This window comes from Hetaerina americana, unplaced genomic scaffold, assembly GCF_022747635.1.
Source record: "Hetaerina americana unplaced genomic scaffold, ioHetAmer1.1.p SCAF_3, whole genome shotgun sequence".
Classification (NCBI taxonomy): Eukaryota; Metazoa; Arthropoda; class Insecta; order Odonata; family Calopterygidae; genus Hetaerina; species Hetaerina americana.
The window spans coordinates 34,252,435-34,265,507 of NW_027286874.1; the positions used below are offsets into that span (position 1 = coordinate 34,252,435).

The 13,073-nt window shown below is 36.4% G+C and overlaps 1 protein-coding gene across 1 annotated transcript in view; it reads right to left on the reverse strand.

The window, feature by feature from the left end:
• Positions 1-2,995: 2,995 nt before the first annotated feature.
• Positions 2,996-13,073, reverse strand: part of stan (Protocadherin-like wing polarity protein stan) — an 89,790-nt gene continuing 79,712 nt past the window's right edge. The window contains exons 41-46 of the mRNA XM_071587331.1: positions 12,413-12,546; positions 12,124-12,330; positions 11,317-11,595; positions 8,730-9,191; positions 7,416-7,716; positions 2,996-3,858 (exon numbers count right to left, since the gene is read on the reverse strand). Of these exons, the coding sequence (XP_071443432.1) occupies positions 3,831-3,858; positions 7,416-7,716; positions 8,730-9,191; positions 11,317-11,595; positions 12,124-12,330; positions 12,413-12,546 (1,411 nt within the window). The 3' untranslated portion in view covers positions 2,996-3,830. The remainder of the gene's footprint in view (positions 3,859-7,415; positions 7,717-8,729; positions 9,192-11,316; positions 11,596-12,123; positions 12,331-12,412; positions 12,547-13,073) is intronic.

Sequence of the window (13,073 nt, forward strand, 5' to 3'; positions counted from 1 at the left end):
CTAATGAAGAAATATGGTAGAAATTTAAGTCAGAATTCATATGATTTCAGTCAAGAGATCCACCTTATTTCCACTCAGAAATATGGGAAGTTCCATTTGGTCCGAGAAGAACCTTATTCACAAAAAATACTATCCATGTCTACTAAATATAAAATTTTGTTCTTTGCTATGAAGAGATTTTTTCCTATCATCACAGAAATTTTCCAGGTTCACTTAAATTTTGCTTTATTTTTACGTTCAAATGAGAAATCAAAATATTCCACCCCAAATTACCAACATTCCCTTGTAAATATCCAGTGGAATCCATATAGAAATCCATATGAAATCCTTTTCCATTGTGTAAGGAAAGAGATAGGAAGAAGGGAGTGGACTAGAGTATAAGGAAGAGATGAAGAACGGCAAAACAACTCTCACTTGTGTTTTGGATTCCGATAGCAACTTCACTTACAGAGTTGTTTTACCTTGAAAACAATGGGGGAGGAGTAAAAGACCAGTAGGATAAGTCTAGGAGTCAGAGGAAAGGCATCAAAAAGCCCAGTCTCTTTTAGGATAAGAGAGAAACAACAGGGAGCAGTAGGTAATAGACAACTACTCTCTGGGCCAAGGGAAGACCTCTGTATCATTTCCTCAACAGACTTCCGGGACACAAAAAAAACAAGATAAATAAAAGAAAACGTTATTTATTAAAATTTTGTAGCATTTCTGACAAATACTGTATTTTGAGTGCAAGGGCAATATAACTTAAATCCTAATCATGTCATCCTGTACTAAGCTCTAATAAGCATGACAGTTGTAACTGGAAACCAGCTTTGGGGTCTAGAAGCCAACTCTCCTGTTTTCCATGGGCTCCCAATAGATGCATCATCACAATATTCAATACATGCTCATTAACAATTCTTGGCCCTACCAACAAGGTTGTGGGTTTTAAAGAAAGAAACAGAGGTTACTAGAGAGGGACAATATTATGCATTATTTGTCACATACTGACCAAGGTTAGGTTTTTGAAAGATCCTCGAATTCATGTTCAGCTGCATCACCATTTTTGGGATAAATAACTGGGATTGTTTCTCATTGCCTTCCTCAATAGCAGGTTTTAATATGATACCATCATTCAAGTGACTGCACCACTGAGGTCAGATGTTATTGCAGCCACTTCACTGAGGAAAAGATGCTGTACCACACCACCTTCCATCTGGCTCCTTATCTGGCATGGGTGACTCTACCAGGAGCAATGATCATTATTCCCACCAGCAGAGCTCTATGGGTCATAGGAACATGTGAACACTTTGTCAAGGATGTAGCCCATGGGGAAGGTGGGGTGATATGAGGCTTTTATATCACAAATTTCTTTTTCCTGTACCTACCCCTCCTTAGAATTTCTTTTGATTTTGACATGCCATGCATTTGATCTCCTCATGCCTCACAATTCATCCTTCTTATGAGCAAAATGTTGCAGAGTTTCATTTATTTTATAATTCAAATATTATCGATAACAAAAGATAGGTAACTGTTAGTCTTGCTTACCAAAATAAATTTCCAAACATAAATTTGATAGTTGTCATGTTGGGGACCCTTCTAAACACACCTACATTATTTTAATTTGATGGCAATTGTAATCCTCTGGCCAGACCATATGAAACTAAATATAATTTCATCCTTGCTTACTGAATAAGGCCATAGCAGAACAGATAACAGCATTTGCCTATTGATGGTAACATAAATGATACACTAGAAATTCAAGTGGTTTCTTATTTGCTAATATTTTAAATGAAAAAAGATAACTTGGGACAAGGCAAGTTGGAAATTTCACAGAAATCAATCTTATTAGTTTTACATAAAACCAAAACAACTATAATATAGAAACTTCAATTTGATTTTCCAAGAAACTGCAGGAGATACCACAACAATAACTTTCAACAGAGTCATCCGCTAAACAAGGCGAATGATGTTTACACTCTGAAATTGTTGCATTGGAATTCATTTTCATACATAGATAGATATTTGTACACCCAAAAGCCAAATACTTATTATGAAAACTGATGAAAAGAAAACTTAATTCATGGCATCATCATCATCAACAGTCAACATCACCCTGGACATTGCTACCAGAGCAACCTTGTGCTGATTGGTCAGCATACTGGGCATGCACCATGAAGAAACATTCCACATTTTCAGGGGTTCAAGGATGGTCTGCACAGATCTCATGGAAATACCAACTTTAGAGGCAATATTACACACAACTAATTGGTGTACCTCCATAAGAACTTACTCCGCTCATGCAATCATGTTTTCAGTCTGGTTGTTCCATAGTCATGGGACAGTCAAAGAAAGACTCATTGCTCTTGGACTGTGGCCAAAGCTTCTTGTGTTTGTTGTCGCATGGTATTCAACCTTCTTTGAACTATCAAACCCAGAAACACATTTTACACATAGCACCACCCCCAAATGTCTCCCTTGATGATGAATTTTGATGGGTTTTAAACTACACATGTGGAGATAAGGGATAACTACATGCTGTTCTTGAACGCTAAATGGTGACATTTTAAGCATTGAAAACAATTTGTACCTTAGCAGTAGTTATGTGGAACTGGTACAATACATGCTAGGGCCACATACGTCTTGTATTCTTGAAGAGTGGCTGCATCTTTTAAACTTAACCATATATTTTTATATAATCCCAAATCAGAGAAAAAACTGGGAAACCTGGCAATTTGAACACTCCTCATTGTTAAAAATGTATTCCGATTTCAATGGTGGTTTCTGACAGGCACTACTTACTCAGACTTTAATTAGAAACCCATTCAGTTAGAATGTAGCACTGCGAAATGTGTTCCATGGTGTCCATGTCTATGTGTTTTGGTACAACTTTCAAGATGCATTAGGTGTGTAATGTCTACTGATATGCCGAATGTGTATCAAACTCACATTTCCAGATGAATTGATGTCTTCCTAAGATTTTAGGTCAGGGATTCCATGAAAGAAATATAAATCTAAATATTTTACACCAATGGCATTATTATTCTTTTATGGCTTTATACAAAATTATAAATACAAAATTTTTAAATGACCACTGTTGTCATGGAATGCATTGAAAATAACACAGTTGAAGCTTAAATATACTAGCTGCAATGTGATATGAGATCTCCTGGTTAACATCCAGGTAATTTATTACAAATTGTTCAATATTTGCAAAATACTGCAAAAGGCAGCAACTTTTCCCTATACAGTGACCATAAGCATTGAAAATTTTTCTGCATAGGCACATTACTTCCATTGTTAAAAATTTTCTCAAGATTATATCAGGCACTCATGATTGTTTATAAGGACAATACTTTTAAGCAAGACAAAATTGTAGCAGATATCAAAACTTTGATAAATATTTTTTCCAAACATACTGTGAGTATATCACTAATGATATATCATTGTTTTGTTAGAAATACTGTAATTAATACTTTCCTTATTCCTAACATAACATATGCTTAAAAATGATGAGATTAAACGCACATTGCACATACATCTGGCACCACATAAATAATTTTCCATACATTCTTGCTGCACAAATATACATTGGAAAATAAAAAATTGCACATATAACTGGAACTAATTCACAATCACAACACAACTGAGAGTCCATTTGTACTTATTTACATATTTGATAAAAGTTGGAATTTTTCAGGGTCTGTTGAAAGTTACATCATCTTTGGAGCATTATAGCATGAGTTTTATAAACTTAAGGAATTCCACACTTCCAACAGATGTAGTGAAGCAAATGAAATTATCAAATGCATCAAACAATGAGCAAGGTTGAGTGCAGCATTCCTTGGTAATGGTCATACTGAAGTCTCATTCATATCTTTCCTGCAAACAAAAGAAGGACATTGCAGACCAAACTCCCGGGAATTGTACTAACACTAAAAGTATGCGGTTAGTTTTATAATATGTATTTTACACCTAGATTTGCCCAAATAGTCACCAATTATGTATTTATCTACACAAATGGCATTTCTTTACCACATTAAAGTGTCATCACAAAGTTTATAATTTTTTGGGCCACAAAGGATGTGACATGGGGTACCCTCCCCATTCCCTGTCCGAGGCTCACTGAATAATTTTTTTAAATAATTTTTAAAAAAGTGCCACATTTAATGTTTTGTAGATTTTTGTGCGAGAAGTACGAGGGTTGCTACGAAAGTTTTGAGATACACAGAAACTAAGAAACTTGAAATAAATTTCAAAGCAATAATTTCTCAAAATACTTATCATGACATTCCATGCATTTTTACATTCTCTTAAACCACTTCTCAAAACAATTTTTCCACTCATTTTCCTTGAGTACTGAAAGTTCACTTTTGCAAACTTCAATGGCTTTTTCAGGGGGGGATCGAGATGGTGCGGGGGCTAGCGTACTGGCTTCCCACCCAGAGGGCGTGGGTTCAAATCCCGGCGGTATTGAATATTTTTCAGAGGTATCTCGATCCCTACTTGAGGTGCTTTGTGTAGAGCTCTTTGAGTGAGTATGCCGTCCATCGGATGGGACGTTCAACTGCAGACCCCTTGGCACCTTTCGTAAAGAGTAGGCTAATGCCGACGCCGGGTTTCCCTCCACCCTTCATCCTTTCCTGTCCATCCCCTATGGTGCAAATGACCTCAGCAGTCGGTCACCTCCCCTAAAAACTACTACTACTTTTTCAGGGCTGGAGAAGCTCCTTCCACGCATATGATTTTTGACTGTAGGGAACAGTAAATAATCACATGGGCCCAAGTCAGGACTGTAAGGTGGGTGAGTCATTAGTTTAAACCCTGTGCACTCCAGGAACTGAATTATAAAGCCGGCTGTAAGCGCAGATACATTGCCTTCAGCCACCATTCTTGAAGCTTTCTGAAAAATTTTGGTAGACACACTGTTGGGTACCACAGAGCATCAACAGCTCTTTGCTCTTCCTGGAGAATGGTTTTTACATGGCTGACTTTGGAGAAGAAAGTTGCAACCATTTTCTTTCAGATGCTTTGAGACAGCTTCATGTTTGTCGATGGCTGTTTGTTGGGAAAAATCCAAACAGTCGACTAGCTCCATTCTCACAACATCTGAATGCCGCATTAGCAGAAACAAAGGAAGACCTTGCTTATTGACAGCGATAAGCCTAGCAAGTGGCAACTTTCACGTGTTACTCAGAAAAGATGCCGCTGTCAACCTACTTTCTTGGAAAGGCCATATTAGGCTGCGACATAGTCTGTCTCAAAACTTTCATAGTGACCCTCATATCAACCTTCTCACATGGTAAAGAAATTTAAAACAGAACTGAACTCACACGAGTCTGAAAGAAAGAAATCCATAGAGCAGTCCATTCTTATAAGTTAACGGTGATAGGGCATTGCAAAACTAAGCTATATGGAGATTAAAATTTGTATAATAAATAAATAATGTTATGTAACCCTTCTACCCAAGTAGGTGATGGCCAAAGAGAGATTATTTATCAAAGGTACAGGGTTCTTTCAATAAGTCCTTAGATTTCAAAGAGATAGCACTTATAGCATCAGAAAAGGTTTGCTTTTAGTTAGCCACATCTCTCACAACACTGCTGTTCAGCTACATCCATCACATGGTTTCATCATTTTCATAGTTCATTATAGCAACAAACTTTTGTTTACTTAGAAAAAGGGAAAAGAATTAGTTCCAAGCAGTGTAAAAACACCTCTATTTAAAAGATTAAAAATCAAAAGTAATCAAAGCCGAATTGGATGAAGTTCATGGAACATGGGTGCTCCTTTGTTTTCGACTGTTTAAAATTGGGTAAATGAATTTAAATGTGTTGGTACACCACAAATGATGGACACCATTTGGGACATCCAGAAGAAGTGACTGTAATGGCAGACTAAATCCACAATATGGTTTTGAGCAAACAACAAATCAAAGTTCAAAAAATAGTTAAGGCCACAGGTATATCACAAAGTAGTTTTTTCAATTTTGCACGCAAAATTGGGTGTGAAAAAAATCTCGGCAAGTTGGGTGCCGTGTTTACTCTCAAAGGAGAAAAAATGCAACCATGAGGTCGATTAGGAGGCTGGTTTGGTGCTTTTCTGTCGCAATCCTGTTGAATTTCTGCATTGAATCATTACTGTGGATGAAACATGGATACACTACTACACACCAGTGACAGAGAAACAGTGGGTTTCTAAAGGCGATCCAGCTCCGAAGAAGATGAAAATGGAAATGGTGAAATTGGCTGACAAGGTGAAGGCCATGGTTTTTTGGGTTACACACAGAATTATCTACATCAACTATTTGCGAAATAGAATGATTAATGTAGAGTATTATGCAACATTATTGTAATGGTTGAAGGAAGAAATTAAAGAAAACATCCTCATTTGGCAAAGAAAAAAATGATCTTCCATTAAGACAATGCATGGGTGCATACCAGCACAGTTTCAATGATAAAAACTAATTGAAATATCACAATAAAAATATTGTGGCTATCGTTAATCATCTGTATACATCTCCACCCAAAGATTTATTGACCAATCTATGGGTGAGAATGCAGTGCCCATGCAAATCTCTGGGTACAATCAAACAGAAATTTGTAGACAGTGAAATCTGGAAATCTAAGATAGTTCTGGTGTGATCACAGTATAATGTGTATTTTATCCACAAATAACTACATTCAGAAAACTTAATGGTATGAAATATATAATGAGAAATTGTTACATGAACTTAGTGCTAAAGATATGAAAAAACAGGACTTTATTGAAAGAGAAGGTTAATGATGTTCTCACTTCAGTTTTCAACATTTTCTAATGGCCCTTATATGTAACCCTCTATCTAAAAGAGCATTGCATGGCCACCAGCCAAGGGCTGAGGACAAATTTTTTGCTGAGGCCTCTTAAACCAATGGATTTAAGTCTACTTATACACGACAACCAGAGTAATTTGTAATGTTTCAGGGTGAGAGAATGTTGACATAAAACCATAACTGACTGAGATTCTAATTGATATAACATAATTTGCACAAAAACTACACTATCACTCTGCAATAAAATTTAAAAAAACACCTGCAATAAAATATTGAGTGGTGTTAAAATTCTACTTACCTCATCACTGAAGCAAGAAAGAAAAAAAGAAAAATTAGTTAAATTAATATTAGAAGTCTATGATGCCTAGACATATGCAAAAACCATGATCCTAAATCCTAATTCTCATAGAATGAATGAATCAACACAAATTAACATAGGGAAAATATCATTACCACCTGTATGTACAATTATTTACAAGCATGCTGATTTCTCAAAAAACACTTTAGGATATTTTCAGACTCTGACAAAAGCTATGAGGATCAAAGCTAGCATCAGCAGTCCCCATATGCAGCTACACAAATACATAAGTAAATGACCTAATTCAAACAGTAAGAATAAATACTTACTCTGATTCTGAAATATTGGAGATGGGATTTACATGCAAACTTGGAGGCAAATTTGCTGATGGGATGGGTCGAGTATTGTAGAGAAGTGAGCGCTGAGGATTATAATGATACTGATGTAGCTGCTGGTGTTGCAGTTGAGCTTGCTGCTGGTTGAGTGAAGGGTGAAGGTGACGGAGTGAGGGAGATGAAAGAGGTGGAGGAGAGCAGCTTCTCCTTTCTCTTGGGTGATTTACATCATTTATGGATGAGCCAAGGACACCACCTGGCATTGAAACTAAGTAACCTCCTCCAGTATCTCCATCTAAAAACAATAATACACGAAACTAAAAATATAATTTTTAAATAACATTTACATAACTCACTGCACAGTTCAGCCATTTTATGGACACATTAATAAGAGTAATTACTATTAAATTAGCTAATGCTGCATATATTAATTTTTTTATTCTCTGTATGTGTCATATATTCAGTTTGAAAAATCTTGTTATGTTTGCAACCATCTACAGTAGCATACACTGCTCTCAGATGGATAAACATTAGTACAATTAGACTTAAGTTACTCTTTCAAAATGTAAGTGCAAAACTAATAATCTATATGACATTTGCATTTATTCTAACAGTTTTATTTATTATATATTATTAGATTTCCCAGAGAAATCAAGCGCTATATTGCACATATTTTCTTACTAAAAAAATGGATGCTATAATTATTATTATTATGGTAGTCTACCATATCGATGGGTTTCGGATGGACAAAAACATCACACCCCTACATTTCTTGGCCTTCCCCAAAAGACAAATTCATTCTACATTATAATATACCCTTCTTTAATTCTGCAAACTTTTTACAGTGCAAATGTACCATTGGGCTTTCTATAGCATTTTACACATGTAGAGTATTTACTTCAATAAACATGGCTATAAGGTATTCTCCACAACATTGAGCCAAAAATATTTCTGCTTTTTTATAAGTAATCAACATTGTTTGGACATGATGCATTTTAAGGTTTTTGGGGTCTCTTTCAAAAAAGAATATAATTTCCATTTTTTTCATGCAAATGAACCAAGAGTTTAATTGGCAGAATGCCATATGATGATGTTACCACTTGCTGACAGAAAATCACTATAAGTACAGATATATGGCATCCTCAGTCTTAATAATGAGTTGACTTTAAGCGCCCACTACTTTGTCGCTGGATTTTGCTGCACTCATATGTAATGCCAAATCTGTGTTGCTACCATTAAGGATAACATAAACAGCTGAAATAATTTTACAGTACCTTCTTGCAAAGTAATAACAGAAATAGCCCTCACCTGTATAAGGGAAGAGGTATTTGTCTCCCAAGTGAAACTTCTTTCCTCCTGTTCGAGTATTTACTTCAGACACCTCTCCCTCCATATCCCCTTGCACATTCTGAAAATTCTCCTCAGATGCTACCATCTTCTGATGAGTCTTATAGTGAAGTATGTCCTCATCTTCATACTCCCCATCTTCCTCATCTCCTCCCATTTCCCTATCTCCTCCTTCCCCCTGTTCATGGCACACTTCCATGTCATAGTCCCTGTCCACCTCACAACCCACTCCAATGTCTTCTGTTAGCAAGCCATTCTTCATGCGGAGATACAGCTGTCCCTTATCCATTTCTCCTTGTCTCTGCTCTTCCTCACGTTCCTCTTCCTGCACCTCATTGTCTGATGCTGTTGGAGTTGAGGCTTGTTCCGCAGACCAGCGATTTCCCATCATATGAGGATCCTCATCACCTCCCATCCCCATTACTGCAAAAGGAAAATAATACATCATAACCAAAGAGCTCTCAATAAAATATCCAACTTTACTTCTCAGGCACATTTATTGTGACATATCAGGATATTACAATGGCTCTTCTATAAAATGAAAACACAATGTGATGGATCATTTCCACAGAGAGTTCAAAAGTCAAAATGCCATTTTGTATTTTGTTCACTTGATGAGAATCAAATGCCATTCAGTTAGCATATGATAATGTGTATTTAAAGGTGATTCCCAAGGGTTAAATGTATAATTAATGCACGAGCACCTCCGAGCTTCACAATTATGTTTATGTACTTGCATCAAGAGATTACCGAAAACAAATCATAATAAACATTGCACCACAAAAATGAAAAGGAAGAGAAAAGTACATCCAAAAATTGTGTTACCCTTTGTATAACTGAACAAAAATTTGACACATTATGTCCCTAATATGATTCAGATATGTTTCCAAGAGTTGCGTTTCTATAGCATTTAATTTCAGCTTCTAAGACTGCTCAGTCTAATGCTAGAATAATCAACACATATGCAGAGACTGGCACTGCTAACTTTGGGGTAGTAAGTCCAACAATGAAGCTGAATGCCTCAGGTCTGAACGGCAATGATGCCAGAAAGTTTAAGCTTCATTTCCTGACATCTACAATCTTCTTTGACAGTTCTTGTGATGTTTTTCCATCAAAAGCTGCATCAAATTCCTGCTATGTGCTGCCAAGAAATTTTTGGGTGCATAAAGATGTTGAACTCTCTATAAATACACTTTTAGTTGATACCTTGCCGATCTATTAAGAGAAAGGGTGCTGGATGCTCAAATGGAAGAGATAAAATGAATAATAACTGCAGCACTAACTTACGATTGAACATTTATATAGGTTTAAAAAAACAAATTCACTTAGCATAGAGCATTTAGTTTTTTATCATTTTTTGCATAAAAAAAACAAAATTCCCATTTGAGGAGAATTTCAAAATATCCTGCTGAACAAACTACAGTAGCTACTAAAGCAAGTTATCCTAGATTGCACAAACGTACATGAAATATACAAAATCCTGGAGTAGTAGTAGATTCCTGATTTCAAGATAAATAATTTCAAGTTATTTCCTATTTCTTGAATAGAGAACAGCCTTTTGAGAGTACCATGTGGTACCATTAAGAAAGAAAATGAATGGGTAGGTTTTGTTACTCATGTGGTTACACAAAATTTTAACTAGCAAAAAACACTAAAATAAAACTGCCATTAAAATCTCAATGCAACAATTTCAGAGGGTAAAAATCATTCGCCTTGACTGGGACTCGAACCCAGATCCCTCAATATCCGGTCGAGTGCTTTAGCCACTTAAGCTACCGAGGCATCCTCTTAAACTCTGAAATTTTGGGGCTTTTAAAGGAACTAGATGTTGTGATGAAATACCGTACATACAATGTCACAGGCATTCGTAGTCGTGCGCGTCACGCCACTGTCCACGAGGTTAAAGCCTACTTTAAACACTTATGGTGTTTATACTTTGACAAATTCCAAAGAAACTGCGGGAGATGCCGCAACAGTAACTTTTAACGGAGTCATCCGCTAATGTGCATTTCAATGCAACAATCTCTGTTTCTTTGGATTTTGTCAAAGTATAAACATTATAAGTGTTTAAAGTAGGCTTTAACCTCGTGGACAGTGGTGCGTCGCGCACGACTACGAATGCCTGTGACATTGTATGTATGGTATTTCGTCACACATCTAGTTCCTTTAAAAGCCCCAAAATTTCAGAGTTTAAGAGGACACCTCGGTAGCTTAAGTGGCTAAAGCACTCGACCGGATATTGAGGGATCTGGATTCGAGTCCCAGTCAAGGCGAATGATTTTTACACTCTGAAATTGTTGCATTGAAATGCACATTAGCGGATGACTCCGTTTAAAGTTACTGTTGCGGCATCTCCTGCAGTTTCTTTGGAATTTGCCATTAAAATGTTACAAATATAATTGTTGTATGAAAATCTGCATCCCCACATCAATATATTTTCCATACAACAAATTTCTACTGAACACAAAAATCTTAAGCAGAAAATACCCTGATACTCAACTTAATACACATAATTTAAAGCTCAGAACTTGTGGGAAATTAAACTTACCATTGGGAGCTAAAATTGATGGAGGGTATTGTCCTGTCCAATGTGAAGTTGGAGTATCAGGAGAATAGAGGGATGATGTGTGACTAGTTGGTCTGAAGAGTTGAGGATGCACAAGGACATTAAGACCAGTAGGAGGAGGAGAGGATGGATTATGCAAGTGGGGTGGGTGTGGAAGGGGACGTGGGGAAGATGGTGCTCCACTCCCTGACATTACTGGACTTACAGGCTCTGCTGATATGTTTGGCATGTATGAAGATGCAGCAGACAATGTCATGACCCCTGAAATGATTTCACATATTCTAAGAAAAAGCATTCAGATGGAATAAAAAGTAAAAACAATTTGATTTAATGGTTTTGAAGAGAAATACATAATTATCAGTCTTATGCATTTCGAGAACAGGATAAATATATTACTTATATTCTTTAAGTATGAGCTGCATTCATTTCATTGCTAAAAGAACTGTTGGCAGCCTATGTTATTAGGGCTGATGGCCATTCCACCAGAATCTCTTAATTATCCAAAAATTTCATTCCTTTCTTATTTTAGAGAATACACGGTTAGATAGCAGGGTTATTCAGCCAGTAAAATCTGGTCAGTATTGTGGTGAGATGAAGCTGTGGTCCATTTTTATGGGATAAATATTTCCAAAGTTAGTTACCCAAATTAGTTCTTTCAAATTTCATCTTTATTGATCAAACTTCATACTGAAAAATGACTCTAATGGAAGGACTTATTCAATTTGAGATTCAATAGCATGAAAGTCAGAAATCCTAAAAGGAGAACTTCTAGTCATTCAAATCACCCACCAGGATGTGACTTTTCTCCATTTCCTGCATTGGAAGTCAAAGCTTCTTCTTCATCACTACTGTGGCTTGACGCAAGCTCAAGGCTACGTCCATCCACAGAAACTTCCGAGTCTGAATCAGATTCCTGCCGCCTAGCATGGGAGGGACTACTTCCTGTTTTCTCATCTTCCTCTTGCACATCTTCATTCCTCTTTGCTTTGTTCCTCCCTGAGAAAAAAATGTTCTAAGTAAAAAGGTTTCAACTAATTAAAACCAAATAATGAAGCCATTGCATGGAAATACAACAGACCTGTCCTTCTGCGGGGACCTCTTTCTGCATCTGGCATCCCCGAATAGACTCTGCTTAAGGATGAGGATGGCATATCGCTGGTGGAATTATAATTACTGGTACTTGTAGATGTGTGGCGTAAATGAGTATCACTCCTGCAGAATACAAAAATAGCTCTATAGAATTTTCACAAGCAAAGGTCATCACAGAAGCATACAATAATGATACTTAGAATTGAGTTTCTTAAGGAAAAATCATGGAATCATGATCCCTAGCTTTGAATATTTATGAACATTTAAATTTCAATTCCCAACTGACAACTTGCTTTTGACGATATACTCCAATAAAAAAATGACCAAAGAATCCTCAATAGCCTCCGCCATCATTTATAAAATTTTAGACATTCTATTTGCCAGATTCTACCACAATGATTAATGGAACCATCCTACTTTTGCAGATATTTTTAATCCCCCCGGCTTTTTCAAATATCCCTTACCATAAAATTTCTTAACTTTGACACACTTACATGCCCTCTAAATTAATCCATTTTTTCTGTTTGTGTTTTTATTTTATCCATCAAAGTGAACAATAGAAGAGCTAATGAAAATTGAAAATTAAAATTAGATGTCAAGCAACTCTTGAAACACTTTTTCCTCTACCTAAGGTCCAAACCAAGGATATT